The 23,599-nt window shown below is 45.5% G+C and overlaps 2 protein-coding genes across 7 annotated transcripts in view; one reads left to right on the forward strand and one right to left on the reverse strand.

Annotated features, from left to right (window-relative positions):
* KLHL36 (kelch like family member 36) overlaps positions 1 to 23,599 on the reverse strand; it is a 98,006-nt gene that overhangs the window by 19,674 nt on the left and 54,733 nt on the right. For 4 of the 6 annotated variants that reach the window (XM_054840359.1, XM_054840353.1, XM_054840357.1 and 1 more), the window contains 2 exons: positions 17,971 to 18,063; positions 2,965 to 3,183 (listed from right to left, as the gene is read on the reverse strand). The gene's annotated coding sequence lies outside the window, so the exon portion shown is untranslated. Of the gene's footprint in view, positions 1 to 2,964; positions 3,184 to 17,970; positions 18,064 to 23,599 lie in introns of those variants that run through there. The other 2 variants (XM_054840354.1, XM_054840360.1) reach the window with 2 other exon arrangements.
* On the forward strand, positions 167 to 21,803 carry COTL1 (coactosin like F-actin binding protein 1). Its single transcript, XM_054840361.1, has 4 exons — positions 167 to 443; positions 719 to 801; positions 10,806 to 10,963; positions 20,433 to 21,803. The coding sequence occupies exons 1-4, from the start codon at positions 367 to 369 to the stop codon at positions 20,541 to 20,543; spliced, it is 429 nt and encodes a 142-aa protein (XP_054696336.1). The 5' UTR covers positions 167 to 366; the 3' UTR covers positions 20,544 to 21,803.

The raw sequence follows: 23,599 nt of genomic DNA on the forward strand, positions 1-23,599 counted from the left end.
CGGGCAGCGCCCCGGCTGTACATCCTCCAGACAGGTGCCCCCCCCTCCCCCCGGCCCCCCCCCTCCCCCCCCCGTTCCCGGGCTATTGCATCACCCCGAAACCCCCCGCGCCGGGGCCGGGAGGGGCGGGCGGGGGCAGGCTCAGCGCTCGCCGCGGAGCCATTGGCAGCCGGCGGCGGGGCGGAGGCGGGCGGCGGGCGGCAGCGGGCTCGGCACTGCGCGGCGCTGCGCGGTGCGGTGCGGCAGCGGCAGCAGCAGCAGCGGCGGCGGTGCCCCCCCTCCCCTCCCCAGCTCCGCGCCGCTCCGCGCTTCCCCCCCCTTCCCCTTTCCCCTTTCCCCGGCGCGGCCGCTCGTCCGGCCGCCCCCATGGCCACCAAAATCGACAAGGAGGCGTGCAGGGAGGCGTACAACCTCGTCAGGGACGATGCCACCGAGGTGAACTGGTAGGTGGCCCCCGGCATCTCCCGGACTGGCACCGGTGCGCTGCGATTCCCCTTCTCCTCTCCCCCCTCCCGAAAGGGTGACTTTTATAGACCTTATTCCCCTTCTCCTCTTCCCCTCTTCCTAAAGGATGGATTTTTTTTACAGTATATCCTTCCCCATCGCCTCTTTTCCTTTCCCAAAGGCTGTTAAATATATTATTCGCCTTTCCTTTCCCCCGTCCCAAAGGGTGACTTTTAAATGTATCATTCCCCTTCTCTTTTTCCCCTTCCCAAAGGGTGACTTTTAAATACAATGGCTCTACAATCGTCCCCGGAGACCAAGGGGTAGACTATGAAACCTTTAAAAGGAAGTGCACAGGTAAGCTCAGTCTTGATTCCTTTGACACCTTACGTGTTTCTTGCTGCCCGGTGCAAGGGGGGAAAGGATGGGAGAAAACTTGGGTAAACTGGAATTAGTGCTGCTGCTTCCCTGCCTCTGCCCTGTCCTGCATGATTGGGTTTCCAGCCGCCACAGAGTGCAACTCACTGAAGTCCATAGTCCGGCCGGTCCTTTGTCTCACCCTTAGACTTAAGGTCCTTTGGGCTTCCCTGCCCCCCCGGCCTTTGCACAATTTTTCATTGCTTCTCGGTTATAAAAAAGATGTTTGATTAGCAATGGTCTTCTTGTTTAGCATTGCAGTTTCAAAGCAAAAAAGCCTCAATTTTTGTGGCTGAAAAGATGCAGCCATACAGATCATTTTGCAATAAAATTCTTCTGTAAATTGTATTCATCGTGCTAAAGTAACTGCAGCTAGAAGGCTGGCTCGGATTTTTTAAGAACGAGAAACCCGAGAAGAGAGTGGTTATGCCGAAGATGGGCTCGAACAATACAGCACTGAAAACAATTGTGTATGTGGCATTGCACAACCACAACAGTTGCGGCTCTAGGTTTAAACGTGGCAGTTGATTGTTCAACTGTTGGTTGTAGAACATTAACAGGAGAAACAAAGGCTGGGGAAAATGAAAATAAATTGACGAATATTTAACTTCACCTGATCTTAACTTTTGAGGTGTTTTACAAAAGCAAGCCTTGATTTCTCTCAGATTAATTTATAGGGGGGAATTGTGTAGCTTTTCCCCCCCCATCTTGGCTGCTGTTTAACAATGTCACCAAGTGACATGAGATATGAAGCATTTGTAACTAATACCAGACTAAAACAAAGCCTAGTTACTCTACAATCAAGCGTTACAGTTAACCTGTATTTTTAGCATTATGTATCTGTACTGCGAAGGAATTGTGTATTGAGCAGTCTCTCCCTTCTCAAGGTGGGGCTGGTCCCGGAGGCACTGTAGTCAGAGTCCCACGGCTATTAAAATGCCGGTGCCTGTCCAAATTGGTCTGTCAAGTCCTGGGGCTTGGCTGGGTTTTACTGAGTTGGAGGGGAGGATTTCCAGTAACTTAAATAAGGACAGGACTGGTCTGATCAGTCAATAAATATGATAGGAGAAAAATATGTTTTAGTCCTTGGAAAGCAGCCACTAAATCAGGATGGTTTAGTCTGCTCTGCTATGACATTTGTAGTGGGGTCTTACTAGGATTAACACAGCTACTTGTTTCCAGCTGTTCTTGAGACCTTTGTAAGGAAAATTCTCAAAACCGAAAAGAATCCTGTTGTAGTTGATGTCAGAAGAGCTGATGACCTGTATCACGGAACTCCTTCCCACCCAACTCTTCTTAATGGGCAACATAAGGAAAAAAGTAATTCCCTGGCATACGGGGAAACCCAGGGCTCAGCAGTTCTGAAGTTCATGCCAACAGTCTCTAAAGGGTTAGTAGTTTTCTTGGGAGGTCAACAGCTTCAGTAACCGAGTGCAATGTTCTCTGCCTCCTCTTGTGGCCAAGATAACTGAGCGTCTCCAGACATCTGAGGCTTGGAGAGAAACCTTCCCCCTTTATTTTCTCTCCTTGTTTTGAAGGAGTCCATCTCTTATTTTATTTGAACTGCTTTTTTGATGTTTTGTCTGGAGTGGTGCCCTCTCAAGAACAGTTCCTATCTTCCCTTCTGTAGCGAAGGGAATACTTTTATCGAGTGGCTAAGCAGGCAGAGGGGCTTTGGCAGAGAGCAGTCACCGGTTGGGCTGGGTAGGATGCGTGTAGCAACTAATGGAGGCACATATTGCGCTTTGGAATACGGCCAGTTTTGTTTTCTTGCCATCGTTTGCATGTGCCAAACCCTTATTTATAAACAGGGTATTAAAACAGACAAAGTTTAAGGAAACCTTGTTTTATACCAGCAAAGTGCCAAGCTGGCCCAAATACTGAAGCATTTTTACAGCAAAAAGGCATTTTTACGTATTTTAGGCATAAGTAAGGCAGGGGAAGAGTTAAATAAAGGGCCTCTGTGGGACGGACTGTGGCCTATTGTTAGCCTTTATTGTGGAGCTAAATCCCTCCATTGCTCCCTTTCCCTCTTCCTTTGGGTGCTCCTGGTGAGGGCCGCTCCTTGGCACACCCCGGGCAGGAGGTGAGCCTCAAACCTACCTCTGAGCACAGCTGCTGGAGGCAAATTCAGGTACGGGGTGCTCGGCTAAGTGCTGGAAAGGATCTTCCTCCACCCGCGAATTACAGTGTGGCAGTTGGAGAAGCAAGAGACCCAAGTTTCGGTGGCTCCATCTGCGCAGCAGCCCTTCGCCTGGACCACTAGATGTAGTCCGAAAACAAGGCTGGTGCCAGCAGTGAAGTTAGAGCTTTCCTTCCCATCTGGAAGAAAGGTGCCAAATGTTACTATGAAGTAGAGCTACTTGGAGTATTTCTACTGAAATACAGTCAGTAAAAAAGAGTAGGAAGGGATGGGAAGAGCTGCTAAATATTATTCCTTCCTATTGCTACATCTCTTCCCTCCTGGTCCACGCCCCATCTCCTTCTACATTTTGCTGGAGGGAGAAGAGCTACTATCAATGCGAACAGCTTCGGAACATGTGATTAAAAGATTAAAAAAACTGGCATCAGAATAAACTTCCTTATTTTGAATTCCTGTTTTGTGAAAAACACTGCCCTGAAAGCCACAAAGCGCTGCAGCTGCCTCTGGTAGAAGCTGAGCATAATTTGGTGGTTGAAGGTGAGAGTGGGAGCTGGAATTGAAAACCTCAGCGTGCAAAGTGTCACCAAGCCCCTCCGTCAGAGCTTGCTCTATTCTACTTTCTGCACCATGTATCTCAGTGCCGTTCTGAGCGGCAAACATCTGGGTCCCCCGCTTTCTTTAATAACCATTCTTATTAAAAGCACCTTCGGCATGCGGTACATATTGCTTCCCTCCAGGGCATTAAATTACAGAGCAGGTGGTGCCAGTGTGTGCTAATTCATGTGGCTCTGAGACCAAGAAGGTCTTTTGTAGCAGTTTGGAAGACATTTGCCTGTGGTGGATTTCCCGCCTTGTGCAACGATGGGTTAGGAAGGGCTGGAGGGGGTTGTTGGTAGCAGGGTTGTATTTTTGCTTTTTCTTCCCCCCAATACGTAACCCTTTTCATGCAGACCATGGCCCAACCCATCACTGATTCTGCAAACCTCCTCGGGGAATGAGAGCGGTTGAGGACAAAGGGAAAAGCAAGAAACTGAAATTGCTTCTTTAAATGGAAGTAGCAGTTCAAAAAGACTGTGTCAGAAACCAGGTCTCTGCAAACCTCCAGCAACGTTCTGTGGGCTGCCATGGAAGGAACGTACAGCAGACCGAGCTGCTGAGCTCCTGGGGTAGGGAGGTCCGTGCCCTGAGTCAGGAACTGCTGCTGCATCTGGTCTCGTGCGGGTTTCATACCTCCGCTGCTCCACTCTCAGATATGCATTGCACGTCAGAGCTACATGTCACATATCCTAGGGCAGAGGCTTTTTCTTCCTAACGCTCTTTACTAAGCTTTGCGTATTAGCAGAAAAGTTGAGGGAGCTGCATAATCAAACCATCATCCTTGTCCCATCCCACTGTTTGGGGACAACAATTGCCACTCTTAAAGGAAGAAAACATGGTAAGACAAGCTTCTTCAGTGCCCTTTTGTCCAGGGTCCCAGCCTTATGCTGCAAACATGGCCTGAACCCTGGACTTCAGCATATCAGTCGTGGTCATGTGGTTGCTGTCAAGGTCTATCAGGCCACAAGACAACTCAAACGCTTTGGCTGGGAGGTAGTAGACTCTGCTTTAGTCTCAGGCAGTAGTCTTCTCTGTCCTCCAAAGACCAGCCCCAGATGTGTGACCACCTCTCTACCAGCCTATCCCAAAGTCAAGTCAAGGAAGTTGGTTTAAACCGCTGGCACAGTAAAGTCCTCATACGATTAGGAGGGGGCCGCTGGCGGCACTTCCTCTTGCAGTCCTACGTGATGATGAACGTATGGGATTGTATTGGCCTTTGTGTGACCCAGAGAGTCTGGAGACCAAAGTTGAGGACATTAATTGTGTCAGGGTCATTAAAGACACAGTGTAGACACCCCCTGTGTCTTCTGGCTAAGGACTGTTTTGGTTGGGCTTAATAGCACAGATTACCTCTGCATTAAACAAGGACTTAATTCAAGGCTTTTGATCCATTTTACTTCACAGTTACAGCTCTTGCATCTGCAGATGGCATGGATCCAGACGTAGCATTAATTTGGTGTTTAGTAGTACGTGCCATCAGTATACTTCTTGAAAAAACAGCTGAGCTGGTGGATTTGAAGCCAGAAATACAGATAAAGAGTTGAAGGTTATTGTACGGAAGGATGTGAAGGCTCTTGGGGGTTTTTTTGTTGTTGTTTTTGATTTCAGAGTCTCAGAACTGGGCTGGTAATGCTGTTGCGGAGAAGAGTGGAATGACATGTAACTGAGGTGCTGAACTAAAAGTCCAGTCAAAACCAGCCGCTTAAACTCTTGTGTGTGTCAGTGATACCTGACTGCACCGGACAGCTTGCCTCAGTTTCTGCGTTACAAAGCAGCACAGCATTGCGCTGTCTCTGTCTGTGGTTTAATTTTTTTTAAAGCGTGTATTCTGCCATTAAGTAACAGAGAGGTTGGAAGACTCTGTTTCCCCACCGTGCCTGCGACATGTGAACAGTTGTTTTTCAGTGCATCTCTGACAAAAGAAATAATGAGCCTGCTATTTGGAAAGCCCCAGTCCAGATAAATAATTGCAATGACAGCATGAAATGGGATAGTTATTCATGTGCCTGAAAAGATCAGACCAAAACCACACTGTGCATTCAGCACGAGGAAGAATGCAAAATTTTTGGTCTGAAATAAATACCCTATAAAATCATTTCTGGTTGACATAAAATATTAGGAAGAGAATAGAAATAGAATCGGCTCCTAAGACAAACGCAAGCTCTTTTGGGCTGATGATAATTGTCCTATAAAGCCTGGCCTGTGTATAAAATTTAGGAGCTAAGAGTTGAGAGATCACCAAGATTACACTGGCACCTTAGGTTGTAGGAAAGATTTGTAAAAGTGCACGAGGACATATAATGAGATAGGTGCTTATCTGTATTTGGCCACATCTTAAGTTGCTAAAATGAGCTTTGTAAATCAGTCTCCTACTGGTTTTGTTTTTCCCCTTTAACATTCACCATGCTTGCTTTCCCTGAGTATCTATTTAAAGGAAGATCTGGGGCCATTGGTGGCTTATGGGAATTTCACAGCGTTCCCCTGCCCTTGTGCCCTCCCCGCTCGCTGTGAAAGTCCTGCTCTTGGGAGGGCCAGCTGAAATGGCACGTGTTTGACAGCGATCTCCTGGCTGCCACTGTCCCTTGCAATGGACAGGAGATTGTTTTACGGAATATTCTCATTCATTTTTGTGGGAGTAATGCATGAGGTCGAGTTCTGCACTGAAATAGTAACTAACTCTTTGCCTTCCGTTTAGTTTTGTGATGCTTAATTAAAATAGCATGGCTGTGGGTCTGCATCTTGGCATCTAGTGCTAGGCACAAGAGCAGGTAAAGAAGAGCGTTGTATCTTTTGCACACCCTTTGTTTTGGCGCCTGCCTGGCCCTTACTTCTGGCGAACTAATGCAACTGTTCCTTCCTTCAGGGAAGGAGAACAAAGATTAGCCGGATCCTCTGTTCCCTCCCACTGTGCGCTCCAGTAGATACCCAGGTCAGCAAAGGGACCACTACAGGACCTCTCTCACTGGGGTAGCAGCAACTCATCCTGATGAAACACTGCTGGTGGCTTACCTGGACCAGAGAAAGCCAGACAAGTCAGCGTGGGGTCATCCTCCCCACGCACTTGTGTCCCAAATACCCTGTACTCACGTCAGCCACCCCGGGTTACATGGAAAAGGTTTGGTGCCCCAGTTACAGCACGCCCTGTGGTTATGGTCTAGAGGTCATACATTTCGTATTTGTCTTAGATGACTTAATGAACATGTTTGAATGGTGCAAGGCAGCATTGCATCAGAGAAGTACAGGCTTCGGTACAGGGTTAAAGAGGTAGGGAAGGTTTTCTGTCTGCACTTCCAGGCATGTGACTATAGGGTGAACTGAAGAGGCAGAAAATTGACAAATTAATCTAAAATGAATCCAGTTGCAACAAAGAAAATAAATCCTTCATGAAACCTGTCACGTGCCATCAGTAATTCATTGTTGGACAGACCACAAAAGGAGATCATTCCATCAGCTGCCTTGCTGTATGTGACCTTGATTTAGCCGGCAGGTGAAGCTGGGAGCGATGGCCTTATCTTGGCATGTCTCTGGCTTGGCCATTCAGAGCCGTAAGACTAAGAACCGTGAAGCTCTTGACGGTGTATTTCTTTCCTGCAGCTATTATCGCTTACTGATGAGTCAGTGTGTTTTAATCTAATGGGGAATTTTTTAGTACAGCTGAACCAAAGGGTTTGAGTGGATGAAAAAGAGGACAATACCATCAAGAAAATCTCTGCAGCTTGGCATCGAGCTTTGTTGACAGCCAAGGGCAACTTCATCAGTTATTTGGAAAATCCTGCCTACTGATAAATAAAGGATTTGGGAAAAATACTAAGCAATGCTCATTAAGGCATTCATTGTATTTTTCATTGTTTGTATAGCCCTATTGTCTTGCCGTACCAACGTAGTTAAAGGACTAGTGATATTAGTAGGAATTAACGTTGTTAGTTCCTGCTGTTTGTAACTTGTGAGATCTTCTCAAATAAAGCTGCCATTTCCGTTCTACCCAGATCAATTATTTGCTTCTCTCTGCCCTGAAATTCATGGCTTAGTGACTAGGAAGGTGGTTGCATAGAGCTAGGCAGGATTTCCTCTTTCAGAGGAAATCTACTGTGTCTCTGTGATTTGTTAGACTCCCACACCCCCCAGCAATTCCTAAACCCACTGTAAGTCGTTTTGTGTGAAAATGGATGGGGGAGTGTTTGATATTAATGCCTTGAGATTTCTAGGGGAGTTGGCACTGATGGCATTGATGACTTCCAGCACAGCAAGGTGATCTGGCAGGGTAGAACTGATTAACTCTGAAAGAGGAAATCTGGGAGTATAAAAGAACTTGGGTTTTGATCCTGTTATCGCTCTGAACATGCTTCAGACTAATTGCGAAACTCAACTACTTCTGCTCAGGGATTTTGACCTGCAGTTTGAGGGGCTCAAAGCCAGGCTGAACTAGTGCTAAAAATGTCCATGCCTGTCCCTGTTGCCCTTTTAGGAAAAGAGACATGTGAATTGCTAAGGGCTCCAATTCCCATTCCCTCTTGACTTTATCAGCAGCTGCTGAAATGCTCCTCGGCCACGGCAATTCACAGACTGGCACATCAAATTAAAGCGTCGCATGTTGGTAGTTTATATTAAATACACTGGACTGAAAACTGGCAGCTGAAGAGCTACTTCTGCTTACTGTGGGGATACAACCTCCATGGGCAGGCAGGAGGAGAAAGCACGCAGCTCGGGTGTAACCATTCAAGCCCCCACAAGTAAACCTGCCCCAGGTAAATTCTGCCCAAGACAGTGACTCAGAGCCCCACATCTAACTAAAGTTGCTCATTAAACTTATTGGGACTTAACATGATGAAGTAAGAGTTGCTCATAGTCACTGAGTAGTAGGTGATCTAATAGATAAAAGCCCACATGGAATTGCTGGCTTTGGCTCTCCTCGGTGCTGCTGATGAAGCTGCTTTCAGACAGGACCGGAAAGCACTCAAACTCTTCTGCTGAGAAGCAAATCCAGCTGCTGCCAGTGATCTGTGGGTTCATGTAAAATTAAAGTTCATGCTGACAGATAAATTCCTCCAACTTCCTCTCTATGTTGCTATGAAAAAGCACTGCAGAAAAACTTGGAATTCTTCACCTTCATTATATTTTTGCATTGTTTTTATTATAAAGGGGCATATTCCAAAGCAGTCTTAGGGTCTGTAACACCCTTTGGTAGAAGGGGCAGGGATGAAAACCCTACATACTCAAGGTGGAAAGCGATGGGTCCATGGGAAGGGCTGTGACACGGTTACAGCAGAGTAGGGGCCAGGACTTGATGACATTAAAGTCCCTTCAGCACTGTGTTCCCATAGGAACCACAGTACAATTCTTAGCAGAGCGTGGCCTCCTTTACTGTCAGATCTGGGAAAGGAAGGTTTTTTCATAGAACCGTTAATAGTAACGTTAGGGGATTTACTGTCTCTCTTCACCTTGGGTATTTCCTGGCTGTCGGTTCATTTATGGTTCTAATCAATCTTGGGAAGAGGATTTACTGTCAGAAACAGGAGTCTCTCTGTGCATTTCTTGTACTTGCCAGTAATAGAGTATCTGAGAGAGTTTTGTGTGCCGGCACTGTCGATACACATGACTGTTACTCTCCTTCCAAAGATCCATCTGGATTTTTCTTTTGCATAACATTTCTCTTTCTCTTTGTTTCAATTTTGAAGTCTTCAGAGGAATTTGTTTTAAACACTGTACTGTCTCGCACACACCCTTACGTACATTTTCCAGTTTTCCCCAGTAGTTCTCTGTCAGTGGCAAAAAAAGTACATATAGAACAAAATAGGGAGAGCATAGGTGGGTTTTTTCCAGATTTAAAAACATTTCATCTTTTATCAAGGGGAAGTTGTCTTTACTCACACTCTGGCAAAAAAAAGTGTTAAAGAAGCTCTGAGATCTGTCAGCTTTCAGAGAGCATCCCACTTTTTTTGTATTGATTTCTAGCAGCTTATTTTCTGAGGATGAGCAATTTAGAGCTGCTTCTCCCCTATCCCCGGAGCAACTGGGGCAGTCCTGACTGTTCACGGAGAGTGCTGTAAAGGATCCAAGGATGGGGATGTTGGCAAACATTGCTACACCTGGAGCCTGCGTTTTCACCTGGCAGTAGTCAAGACAGCAAATAATTATAAAACATGCTGAACTGGTCACAACAAGTGCAACCAGGATTAACATGGTTCTTTTCAAGCAGCGAGTTTGTTCTTCTATTTTGAGTCATCTCATTTCATTTAAAAGGTCTTGAGTGACCTGTAACAGATGAAGTAGCTATGATTAGGTATATTCCACGATTGCACAACTGTCCATCTGCTCTGCTTTTCTGCACGATCCTGGTTGAAGGCTCCAGGATCGTGCATGCCACCGAGGCTGGGGATATGAGCGGATGGTATCACACGCTTTCTAAGTGCCTGTGATCATGAAGGTGTCCAACTGCCTCGGTTGATGAGTCACCCTGCAATGAAGGAATGAACTCTTCAAGACAAGGAGTTTACAAGGTTTTTACACATATGGCCAGACTAAATAACTCCAGTCTGGCGTGGTATAGCAGAAACCAGCTGTGAAACAAAGATCAGAACAGTTTTAACATCCAAGGCCTTTGGAAGGAGTAGAAAAGTACATCTGGGGAAGTAATTGCAGATTTTTCTTTTGCTCCTTCTCCCCTCCTTCTTGTAAACTCATACCACAAGTGAGCCAGAAATGTTGCTGCAGGGAAGGAGAGGAAAGGATCAGATTTGCACAATGGCCATTTTCTGGGTATATGTAATAAAATGTGACCCCAAGCCTGCAGTCCTCTAAAGAGTTGCTGGGAAATCACTTTCTTCCTTTCTTGACCAGTAACCTGCAGCTGAATGTAACTGAGGTTAGCTCTGTGCTCTTGAGCTGCCTGTTGACTGTGGTTTAGTCATTTCCAACTTACTAGCACAACACTGATGTGGCATGGGGTGGCCGGCACAGCCACATTCCTCCCAGTAGCTCTGAGCACCCCAGGAAGAGGCGGACCTAACACTGGCAAAGTGCACCCTGCCAATGGAGGGCGTGAGCAGAGCCCCTGTATTGCCCTGTTCATCCAGAACGACGCTGTTGTAACACAGGGTCAGTGCCATGACGTGGTCTTTGAGAGCGATAGTCTTACCCCAGAAAATGGTAAGGCAGGGATGTTTCTGTTTTCAATCACTTTACCCTCGTTGCTTTGTCTCTCCAGATGATGTTCGATTGTTTGGCTTTGTCCGATTCACCACCGGCGATGCCATGAGCAAGCGAGTCAAGTTTGCCCTCATCACTTGGATTGGAGAGGATGTCAGTGGCCTGCAGAGAGCCAAAACTGGGACCGACAAGACTCTGGTCAAAGAAGTAGTACAGGTAACCTCTTCCTTCTGCTTCTAACTGCCAGTTCTCATCATTTTTAGCTCTACAAACACCAGCAGGAGGTAAGAGAGGGGGAAGGACTGGATCATCCTTCAACTTAGTAGTTAATCCTTTAAAAAGAAGATGGTTTCCTATTGCCTGTCTTCCTACTAGGAAGACTTAACACCTGCCCTTTGAGCACTCAGGCATAAAGAAGCACCTTTGAGCTTAAGGCCGTCTTAACTATTTCATGAAGAGGGAATATATGCGCTCCCCTCCTTGTCACCATTAAGATGTTTCCCATCTCCTTCCTTGATATGGAAATAACATAATATTGAATGGTAGAGAACAAGGCAGCATTAAGTTAAGCAGGCAAAATTAAACAGAAAAACCCACACCCTTGTTTAAACTTTTCCCTTGAGGCCTTTTGTCTCAGCACAACGAATTCGTGGACCTAATCAACTAAAGTCTGAAGTCCCTATCAGTACCAATTAACTAACAGCTCTTAATAGCTAACTAGATTTGAATAGTCTTCTGTTTGGCTTTGGGCGTATCAGGAAAAAGGAGAAACGTGCTCAGTACACACCTTGGAAGGGCTTCACTTGAAGTTGTCTGCCCCAACTGAGCTTATCATTTAACTCTGTCAAGGCCTCCCAGGGCACTCTGAGCTGGCCTTGCTGTGTCGGGCTCCAGGCTCAGTACAAGCGAGTGAAAACAAGCAACAGCCCCAAGAGAAGTGAATTGTGGAAGCCGCAAAGAACTGCTGCCAAAAAGCTGACTGTAATGGAGAAGATGCTAACATTTAGCATGTTTCCTCTGAAGAAGTATTTAATGCAAGATTAGCTTTTCCAACTAAACCTAGGGCCAACTCTCCAATGCCTGAGGAATGGTCTTTCTTGTGTGCTTGGAGTACAGGCTGACCATTGAAATAATCTCCCGCAATAATTGTGTTCTTGCCTATGGAAAGAAATCGCCCAGTAGGACAATATGAAGGATGAGAATGAAGTCCCCCTCAATTCACTGGTAGTTTGTATGATACAGAAGATTATATTTAGATAAGATGCATGAAGAATAGAATAAATTCACATCCTTCCAGAAGATAAGCACTGGTCCTAATGTTTCAAAATGATAACTACGCAGAGGGGTCCATTCTGAAAAGAAACTTCCATAATGACACCTGAGAGACAGGGAAGCAAATCTCTGTTCGTGTGAAGCAGCTGAAACTGCGTAATTGTAGCTGAAGATGAAATTATAGAGTACTAATCAATGACTCATATAAGAGTCACTAAGCCCAAGATTTTTTAAAAAATATGTTTAGACAATTTATTCCTGTTGAGTTGAATAGCATTCCTGAATGCTGTTCTAAGATCTGTCCCTCAGGTCTGTTACATATAATTTGCAATTTCACTTGTTTCATCTTTGATTAGTAGTGTGTATGAGTTAATAATCTGGTGGAACATCAACCATTCTTGGCTGTTACTTAAAAGCTTTCATATTCCAATTAATCTGTACTAAAATATGAAAACTATACAACTTGTGCTTAATACACTTTTTTTGAACAACCATGTCTATAACCCACTCCACAGCATTTCTGAATGTAATGTCAATGGCGATCTCCTCTCCATTAGAAATTATCTTGACAACTATTTTGAATAGTTCTACATGTGCAGCTGAATCCCTCTGAGTGGAGTGGGATAAAAGCAGAACTATTTTCTTCTTTTCATGCATGTAACCCTGCAGATAATCTGTCAAAACAAAAGAGGACAAGTAAGTCCAACTGAAATTTAGTGGAGGGAATTTATCCCAGAGCAATTTCACTCTTGACCTTCAAATACATTCCCAGTCACCCCACTGTTTCTGATTTTTACAGAGATTATTTGAGATGTGAGTTATATGTAGAAAAACACAGTTGGTTGGTTGCTGTCATGATAAAATACAGCACTGACTCGGTGTTGGTTCATCATTTGGAATAAGCAGTACCCTAAAGTGGGAATTTTTTTCTTTACAAGCCCTGACAAGAATCTAGGCTATCGATGCAGTTTGGCGCTCTGAAGTTTTACTTGTGTGCATGGTGCGTAGATGCATTTACCCTGTGCGACATGGCTCTCCTTCCAAGGAAGTGTGGCACAAGGAGGTTTTGTCTACAGCAGATAACAGCTTTGATTTTGTGATCTATAGAAGTGATTGGTTGGGATTCCAGAACAACAGCTCTTCAGTCTGAGAAGTCCTCAGTAAATCTTGAAGGGCTCTCACTATCTTGTAATATTTGCAAAAGCCAACTGCAGCTCGCTCTTAAGATCAAAGCTCCAGTGTGAGGGGAGGCCTGCTTTATAGTCTCTGCTATGTTGTAGATACATTGATGAGCTATGGTTGAGCTCTGCTCAAAGCCGAACAAACGCCAATAAACGTTGTTCTTCTGCCGAGACACTCAAAGTGAAAGACAGCTTGAATACTGCCTAGCGAGCAAAACCCACCATGTTGCATCTGTAGAATAAAGCGTGTTCACACACGGTGATTATTAATGGTCTCCTAGAAGCACCTGCCATAAGGAAAACGTAAAGGATATCAACTGTTGAAGAGTAGATTATGGGCTTGTGAACAAAAGGATGAAATATTATAAAGCAAGGAGAGGAACTGGGTTGCCCTCGCTTTTGTATTCCTCCCTTGGAAGGGGGAGCAGGTGCTGTGAAATCTATAGGGAGGTGGCTTGGGAAGAAATGCTGATAGTCAGCAGAGGAGGTTGCCAGAAAATCTCTCAGGAAGAAAGGACAATTGATTTTTAGCTGTAATAACTGTAAAATTACAGGGATGGATCTCATCTGGTGCAAATAGCCATAGTTCTCCTCATCTGTACTAGCTGAGAATTAGATCTTCTTGCTTATTTGGGACTATCCTTATTACCTCTTTAATGTTGTTGGAAAATGGGGATTACATTTATTTTGGATTGTAGAAAAATGCATTTTGCATCTAAGGAACATTCAGCGGCTTTTTTTCCACAGCCGTTTATTTTCTATCCTTTCCTCTTCACCTCAGCTGGAAATCTTGGATCAAGCCTGTGACCTGGTCCAAGTAGTTCAGCTGAGAGCAGGTTAGAAGTAAGGTCTGGATGGGGAACAAGTATTTATCTATATCTTCTTAAGGGTATTGCTAAGTACTAATGTGTGCAGACTTTGCTCTGGAAATGGAGACATGGAGCAAGGTGATGCAGTATCCCATCTTTTCTCCACTGAGCTTCTGTCTAGGCCAAGGACAGACCAAGGGTTGGGGGTAGCACACAACTTCCCATGCTTTGCAGACTGTTGCTTAAGATGTTTGGGAGTTCATTTCTGGGGTACAGTCTAAACCTAGATCTAGACTGATCTAAACTTAACAACTGGGGAACTTTATGAAACAGTAAGCCAGGATGACTTAAACTACAAGGCTGCATCTATTTTGTCATCAGCAGTAGCGTGTTGTACCTCGTGCACGTGGGTGCACTGGCAGATGCTTACAGCGAGCCACACGCGCAGAAGACCCCACAGCACCCTCTGCACAGCTGCAGTTTGGTCACTGTGAGCCACAGTTGTCATGCCAAGGTTGTACTCAACTGCCAGTAGATACCAGCTGAACGGAAAGGCTTCGGGCATATTTTCTACGTGGCTACAGAGGAGATCATCCAAAGCTGGTCTTAAACTCATGGTTTATGTCCCTGGCAGTAAGGATGGTTCTGCCTTTTACCTCCTTTATATGCTGAAGCTGTGGCTCATTCAGCCTTAGTACAAATCCATCCAGGAGACTCTCTGCTCTGAGGGCTGTTGTTTCAACCTCTTTTATTCCAGAGGCCCAGGAGAAACAGGTCGGTCAGTTTAAGCCCAGAAATCAAGGCTATTGTAAGCTGCTTGTCGTGGCTAGGAACAGCTGCCAGCATGAGGTTCAGCTCAGCCATAAAAATTCCTGCAAGGTGAAACCTGGCAGCTGTGGGTTTTAAGTACAGGAGCGTCAGGCTTTCCAGTGAACAGCCCCATTCACTTTGAGGAGAGGCAGAAATGGGATGGTGTTATGGTGCTTTTCTTCGAGTGAGGACAAACCCAGGCACAACAGTTGTGGGGCTGGGAGCGGCAACCGGTGCTAAAGTGGTCCGGTTTTGATGTAAATGCTGAAGAACTGAAAACAGGACTTGGTTTCCCCCTGCGTGTTGCTTCCTCTCTCTGAACTTGTGGCCCTTCATGACTGCATTTCCTTCCAGGAGATTTTAACCCTCCATTAGGCTGCGTGGAGGTCTTTTTCCTGACGGGACTGAATTCCCCTGCAGGGCTGTCTCAGCAAAGGGACTGCCCAACCTTTGCCAGTTTGTCTTATTTTCCATGAATTTTGACTCTTCTCTGTTTTCTTCAGCACTCCTGCCCCCACAAAGTCATGTGCTCTATTATTTGCCTAAATCATATGCAGGGTAAAACAGCTCTGTTTCTGTAAGCAAATATTTCTGGCATTTTATTCATTATTATTTCTAGTGAGGAATTTGCCTGACTTCAGTGATGTCAACAAGTTTATTGAGTTCCTGCTTTGGAGCTCATGGCCAGATCTGTTTTTGTTCACCTTTCTCTTTTCCTCTGGATTCCTCATTGCAGTGATGCTGGTACCTTATGAGCAGGACCCACTTCTGGGGTTACTGTCCCTGATCTCAGGACAGATACAACACATATAACTCCATGTATGTGCATTAGGTTTCTCATGTTAGTAGAGTGGCCTAGGCAGAAGATGGTTTAATAGCTTTGTTAGAGGCAGTCTTCTTCTGCAGAGAGCAGAAAATCAAACTCATAGGGTAACAACGGCTACGTTGTGGTGGCTTTGAGACAGTCTTTCTCAGGAAAGTGAGAGAGGTCCTGCTGGGAAGGCAAACAAAATTGTTCTTTTTGACTGTTTTTCCTATTATGGTTTACTGTAATGACCATACCAAATGGATATGGATTTATAAGAACTCCTAGTCCTAGTCTAGGGAAGGTGGTAACTTTATAAGTAACTTCTTCAGGCCAGAATAAGCAGCTTCTCATCACCCCACATCTGACACACAGGCCTGTAACTTTTCCAGTGGGATGCAGCACAGATAGGAAGAATTTGCAGATCAGCTGAAATGTAGTTCCCATTGCTGAGAGATGTGTTTGCCAGAGGTTTGGGCTGGCTTCTCCCAGTGGCTGGAACTGGTCCATGTAAAAATTGGCAAAGAGTACGTTTGAAGAGAGGGTTTTTGCTGATAGCTTGGACTCTGACAGCTGATCGCAGGACCAGGTTTGGTGTAGCCAGAGTGGAGGGCAGTGGTACTGTATTGCTATGGGCGCTTGTCACTTTATAGCTCTCCTTGTACTCAGAGGAGCCCTGCTAGAACATACCTCTGCTGCAGCCACAGGACATGTCCTTTCTTCTCCATAACTGCAGGTCTAGGACTCACACCATGCTAGAAAAGCAATATGGGAGATGTCATCTCCTCTGTACTCATCTGCACTGAAAATACGATGACCAGCTGATGGGAGTGGTGACATTAGAACTGAGGATTTTGAACATCAGTGGAGGCTGCTGCAAGCCCCAATATAAATAAAACCAGCAAGAAGCTGCTGAACTACCTGGCACCGTCCCCAGCTGCTAAGAACCCAAGTGTCTGTAGACGACACAAGGATTTTCCTGCTGGCTTCAGGCCTACCCATGCTGGGATTTATAAGGGCCTCTGCAGACCTTTTTGGTACAGTATCTGCACCAGACAGATTTTTCCTTGGCCAGCTTAGGGAAATTTTATGGCCCCATATGCTAAATATTCAGGGTCTGGAATAGGAAGAAAATCTACTCCACCCTTCCCCCCCCCCCCCTTAAAGTTGTCTGGAAGAGAAAGGCTGGTCTGAGCTTGCTGCACAAATTTTATGCTTCCCAGGGAGAGACGCAGGCTCAGTTTTTGCAACCTGACCTGCGTGGTTGGAGCCCTTTTACCTGTGCAGTGTTGCATGGGGGTTGCCGAAGGGGATTGGATTGCAAAATTGTAACCCTCTGCTATTCAGACACAACGTGAAGCACGTGCGAGGTAGATAGATTGAAGAACCGTGAGTAAACCTTACTTTTTACGTGATGTTCAATGATTTGAGAGGCAAAGCAAAGAGACTATGGTCACTGTTGTGTCGTGAGAGTGATAAAGATAAATGGCATCATTGTTTTTGTTATCTGTAGGCTGCTGGTGACTCTGGGGTGAATACAAAGGCTGGAATTCACTGGCAGGGCTTGCTGCTGTTGTAAAACGCTTGGGGACAGGGGGAGGAGAAGAGAAAAGGAAGTGGAGGACATAAAATGAAGACACATGTTAGCAAAGTGAGGGCCCACCCATCAGAGTTATGCTCTGTGCCTTAGGCACCTATAACTGTTCTGCAATTCTCTTGAAAGGCATTAGATAATGGTATGTGTGAGAGAAGAGAAAGTGGAGACTTTCCCCATCCCAGGCTCTTAAGGGCAGAAAGAAAATCTGGTGACAGAACAGAAACCTGACTGCAGTCAGATGCCTATTGGCATTGCTGTTAGCCACCTGAAGCCAGGCTCCTTCCTGGTGCTTTGCAGGAGCTGGTTTGCTATGATCGGTTATTTATAATTGCAGATGACAGTCACGCCGAATAAGGACCATTGCCTGGGCTAGCTAACATCAGACCCAATTAAATCAGTTGGGAGTAGTTTTATATTCTGGCAGTTTCAGCAGGGACAAAAAAAGAGTGAACTCTGGATAAGGTGGCCCTAGGCTGAAAAGTGCTGCTGTTGATCGTGAGAGCCCAATCTCCTTATCTGAGAGCCAGAGTCCCTCCTGTCTTCCTGCCCTGATGACACAAGAGGCAGTTTCAGCTGTCTCTAAAATACTTACATGCCTCCCTTCACCTTACAGTTTGCACCCTAAACAAATCTTTACAAACCTCAACGCCAGAGACCTCAAACGGTGAATTCAGAGCAATGAGGGAGGCTATGCCTGAAGAAGGCTCAAACAGGATATTGAAATCAGGAGTCCAAGGCAGAAAACTCACCGAAAGCATCTTCTCCCCTTTGGGGCCAAGCTTGATGAGACATCGTGGTGGGTAGGAGTCGGTGCGAAGAACCACAGAAGTGCCCAACAGCACCTGCCAGCAGAATGGAGTAAAGCAAAGAGTTATTAATAGCAGTGACCCAGATTGCACTGCGAGGGCACAAATCTGGCACAAGAGGTGGCCCAGTCAGCTCAAAGGATATGAAAGAGTGACTGGGAACATAACCCGTGGCCAGCTGCTAGGGGGAGATTGTTCCAACCTTGCAAGATGTTTCGGTGGCATTGACATGAAATAGTGACTGGTGCCCACAGATCATCACCCAGGAATCATCTGGATAACTGTCTGGTTGAGAAGACATTTGAGTAATTATAATTTCTTTGTGGTACATATAATTTAGTTCCCCTCTGTTCATGCATGAGTGCACTTGCAGTTTTAATTTCAGAATCAGCTGGATTCTGCAAAGTGGGCATTGAAGGAAACCCTCCCCACATTTATAAAATACACACATTTTCATGGAATCCCTGTCAGAAATTATTTTATGGACCTGCCCCAGTCTTCACTAAAGTCAAGGCAAAGACTAGCACTGAAGTTGCGTGGTCCTGGATAATCTGTTTCCTGAGTTGAGGAAAATTTGTTAAACCTGTTAGCATATAGAAAAGAAATTGGAAAGGCTGAGCTCAAAAATCTCAGTGAGCATCAAACAGTTGAAATTCATTTGTTTGTTCTTAGCAAGAGCTGAGATTTGCAAAGATCTCACACAGGAGATCTGGAAGTAGGACACTTGTGAGCATGACCAAATTTGATGTTTTGGGCAGTTTGCCTCTTCATTTCCCACCTAAAAAAAAAAAAAAGATTTTTTTCTCTAAATAAGCAATTTCTTTCCCTTCTCCCTGAACCCTGCTGAGAGATGGATGAATGCCTGCAATGTCTGTCTGTCCTAACACCAGAAAAGCTGACTGTTGAAGCGTGGAGCAAAATGGTGCTGTGAAGCAGTTGTTATTCCTTAGGACTTTGTCTAGCTGCTGATAAACTAAAGCAGAGCAGACAAGGCGTCTCATAGCTGCTATAAGCTTCCTCCCCCTACACAACTCTTCGGCAGTGAGGATTTCCTACAGTGTGAAACAGGATCAGCCGCAGCCTGGGAGACTGGCGTGGGGGAGGGAGCCGGTTTGCTCTCCCTTCCATTTTTTCCACCGCATGAAAAGAGGTGCTGAGGCTCTTTCAAGCAGAATCCTTCTCCACCCCCTCCTCTACCCGACTCTGATCCCAAACTGAGACCCTTGAGACATTGCCAAATAAAGAGCACTCCCATGGCTTAGAGTCTGAAACCAATTAGAAAACCCCCCTCCCTTCCACGGTTGTGCCGGGGCTGTTCCAGCGCTGGGGAGACCTGGACAAGATGACTGCTTCTCTCTCAAATTATTGCCTGAATTTCCCAGGCAGCCTCTGTCACCTTTTGGGGTGCTCGCTGGCTTTCCTGAGACGTTGCAGCAGGGCTGTTGGGATTTTAATTCATTTTTCTGTTGTCTGTTTGTCCCTGGCCATGCAGAGTGCCATGGACGCTCATGTTTCTCACGCTGCTAAAACCTCTGCGGGTTGGGGGGAAGGGAAAGACACATGCAATGATGTTTTCAGTTGTGGTTAGGAAGTGAAGGAAAATGCTAAAGCAAGAAGCAAATGTGCATATTTGCTTAAATGGCTGTGCACACACATGCCTGCTACCCTCACTATGAGGCAGGAGGGACGACCCCTCCGAAGGAACAATTCCCTGACTGTAGTGACACTGCCGTGACAAGTGCCCTAAAGGCACCGTGGGATCCCAATCACAGCGTTATGTTCTGAGAAAGGTTTTCTCTGTTCACAACCTCACATCACAGCACGCTGCCGAGGGCTTGCCCAGCTCCCCTAAGTTGCAAAGAGCATTCAAGCAGCCAGATAGCTGCCCTGCAGCGCGCAAGTGTATTAAAGTGTGTCCTTAAAGGTCATTTTGGATCATTAGATCACAGAGCGTAGTGGAGCCTATTAAGAACGCCAGCAGCCTGTCTAGTGTGGTATCTTGGTTTTGGCCACAATGAGTATTAGATAGCTGAGAGGAGGAGTCAGTAAATCTACTGAAGCAGACTTATTTGCTCCTAGTGCCATCTGCATGTTACTCGATCTTTAATCAAAGCATCCTCCCATCAGCTGGTGGGGTACGGTCCTGTAGTGTCCTTTGCGTAGGCCAGGATCAGGTCTCACAGCCAGTGACTGTAGAAGTAGAAATATAAAATTTCTCCAGGTTAAGTCTTGGGTTTTGCCATCACTAGTCTTCTATCTCATCCACAGCTTTCTGTTTATCATCCCTACCACGGTAGATAAAGGTATACAGCTCATACAGCCATAGAAGTTGGATAACGCTTCTTTATTCAGGTACATGGACAAGTGTCTCCTTTTTTAACAGGCTTTTTCTTTATTTCTTGCAGAACTTTGCCAAAGAATTTGTGATCAGTGACCACAAAGAGCTGGATGAGGATTACATCAAGAACGAGCTGAAGAAAGCAGGGGGGGCTAATTATGATGCACAGACTGAGTAAATGCACGAACCTCTTGGCACCATCACCTGGATCTCAAAGGGAGGGGAAAGGCACAACAAATTAACATAACTGAGAGATGAGGCAACTGAAATCCCCAGCTTTCTGTGTGTGCACCTAAGAACTTCCTTTCTTTGCGTACAGCGGACTTCTATTTTCCATTCCATCTCATGAAACATCCCTCTCTGGGGTTCTGATTTTTTTTCTTCCCCACTTTTTTTACTCATAACTCTGTCTGTGTTCTTGCATCTGAGGAATTTAGGTTTGACTCTGCTTTGGTCCTATTCAGCATTGTGTTCATAGAGGCTTGCCATTGTGTCCTTCTTCGTATGCGTGCATGTCTGTGTGTTTTAGTTGGGCTCAACCTGGTTTCTGAGGGGAGAAAGTTTTGGAGGAGTTCTGAACATCCGTTATTTTAGTCTTTTTTTTTAATTTGTTCTCACTGATATTCTTGGGAATAATTTTTTTTGCTGTTCTAGGCTCAGATCAACTGGGGTTGACTTCACTCAAACTTTGATTAAATTGTCTAAGCTTCAGTGTCCAGCTGAGATGTTATCTAACAGCTTAAACAACAAAGCGAACAAACAAAAAAGTTCAACTCTTAATAAATGGGAATAAATTTGCCTTAAACATTGCTTGACAGTTGCTATGCTATGTGCTGCATCTCTACCCCTCCCTCTCAAAAATAAGATCCAACATGATCTGAATGTGGGGGTTTTGTTGTTTTTTGGAGGTATCATGGCACAGTAAACTGAGGGGCTTAGAAATGTCTGGACACTTGTTCACTATTTTGTGTACGTTGGTCTCTGGGTTTGTATTTGACTTTCCTAATGCTGGGGCTCAGGAGGTGAAACTGAAATGCATAGATTTCCTTTTTAAATGATGTCTGCAAAAATAGTAGCCGCTGAATCCTAGCAGCCTTCTCTGCCCACGTCCCCCCTGTTATTTTGCAGTTAAACACAACATCTCCAGTTATTTGGGGCCTTCAGGCAGTGAACCATCCTGCAGCTGTGACCGAGGGATGGAGCAGGGCAGCTCTGTCCCAGTCGGGATGAAACATTCAACAGCAGAAGCCCAGAGATAACCTGGGCGCAGTTTGTTTGGTACCAGATTGTTTGTTTGGGGGGCTTTTTTGTATGGCTTTTTTTTGTTCCATCAAAGGTAATCGTCCCCAGAATTATGTGTAGGGGGAAACCGTGTTGTACTGGGGCTTGGGAGTCAGCGCTATAAACCCATTACAGAAATAAATGTTTTTCAAGAACAGTTCTCAGCGGCTTTGTTTTTCTTATACCTTCCCTGCAACAACAAGCCTATATTTAGGAGGTCTCTTAATCCTGGGTGTAATGCTTTGAGCTCTTGCAATCTTGGTGCTATTAGGAGAATTAAACACTGGCTTAAATGTAAAATGATCTCAGTGCCTGCAGCCCTTGTCTGCTCGTCTCTGCTCTGAAAGGCAGAGGTGACCACAGTGCATCTGACACACTTTTTGTGCAGCAGCTCTACATCTAAATTTCCAGCACCAAAATGCCAAGTGGGAATTGTAATTAGGTCAAAGAGAATTTCACACCCACGTAAAATAAATGTAGAGAGGTCAGGAACAGATTTGGGAGCAAGAACAACCCTTTTGGATTGAAGTTTTGCAGCTTCCTGCACAGGGTTACATGGGGTGTTACAATTCTGGACTGAACTTACTAAAACTTGCCCTGAAAGAAGTGAAATGGTTATTTTTTACAGGACTGACAGTAGGGACAGGCATAACTAATGGGAAAGAGCTTTGCAGAGAGCTTGCGATGCTCTGAGGCTTTGCCTTACCAGTTCAGTGACCACGATAAACTTTTATTTGACAGTTTGTTGAGACAATGATCTCGGTCTGGTCTCGAAGTCTGGCAGCAGTATCGCAAGAAATTCATCAGCTGTGGTGTGGGGTTTGATGCGCTGCTCAGGAAAGCGCTCAGCACAGAGGCAAACCAGCTTTCTCAGTCGCTCGAAGCCATCTCAGCAAGACAAAGCGGAGCACTTGTGCTGCCTTTGGCAAGCTGGCCGCAGGGATGAGGAAGCGAAGGCATCACCCTGGCCACTTTGGTTGCTTTGCTATCCTCAGTCAGCATAAGCCTCCCACAGAGTGTTTTTCTAAAGACTTTCCAAATATTTTCTAAAGATTTGTCTCCTCCAGCCAGCTTCTCCAGGCATGCCTGTCTTGTGCCCTCTTTGACTGTCACCGCTGGGGCCATCTCAGTGCCCTGCATCCAGGGCTGACTCACCAGCGGCGGCTGGAAGGGCTGGAAGGGAGACATGGGGTTTGTCCCTCCCTTGGATTTTCTCCTGACTTCTGCAGGGGTTTGAAGTGGGACTCCAAAGTACTCAAACAAGATAGCCATCCTGTTTGCCCTTGGTCAGTCCAGTTTGCAGATTGTACAAGATTCCGTATTCCCTCTTCAGATCACCTCTGTGGTGTACTGGCACATGGTCCCATTTTGACCACAGGAATATCAAGCTTGCAGTTGCTAGTACAACAATTGCATAAGCAACAGCAGATACACATGAGAAAAATGAGGAAGAGAAGGAATTAGTCATTTGTGATAAGACATCAAGATAAATCCTTACGGAAAAAACAAGCCTAATGAATGATACTAATAACAGAGAATTAGCGGTTGTCTGTTTTGTTTCCAGCCTCAATTTCATCTTCTCAGGCAGGCTACCTGGTGATACCGTCTTGCTAATGTTCCAAAGAAGTTCCTTGGGGAAAAAACACGATGAGATGTACAAAAGCATTTGCTGCTGGTTTGTCTCTGGCCTCACTGGAGTGCAGTTGGGTCAGTTCTAAAAATCCCACTGGGGAGTTCTTGTTTGTACAGTCCTGTTCCTCTAACAACACTGCAACAGCAAGTTAATCAAGTTCGTTGTTGTCGAACCCTCAGTCAAATGTAAGATTATCTTTGTCACAAAGAATGTCTTGGAAACACAGCCAGCCCCGACCCCAGCCCCAGCCCAAGTGATGAATGTACATCCCAGGTGGCTGCCTAGGAGCATCTGGGGCAAAATGTGTTTCAAGAATTTAA

The sequence above is a fragment of the Grus americana genome, chromosome 13, assembly GCF_028858705.1.
Source record: "Grus americana isolate bGruAme1 chromosome 13, bGruAme1.mat, whole genome shotgun sequence".
Classification (NCBI taxonomy): domain Eukaryota; kingdom Metazoa; phylum Chordata; class Aves; order Gruiformes; family Gruidae; genus Grus; species Grus americana.

Bases quoted from the DNA above. Each gene is read 5' to 3' on its own strand.
- COTL1 (XM_054840361.1), top strand. From the start codon at position 367: ATGGCCACCAAAATCGACAAGGAGGCGTGCAGGGAGGCGTACAACCTC. The intron at 802-10,805 runs GTAAGCTCAGTC...TTGTCTCTCCAG, and splicing joins CTTTAAAAGGAAGTGCACAG to ATGATGTTCGATTGTTTGGC. The intron at 10,964-20,432 runs GTAACCTCTTCC...TATTTCTTGCAG, and splicing joins TGGTCAAAGAAGTAGTACAG to AACTTTGCCAAAGAATTTGT.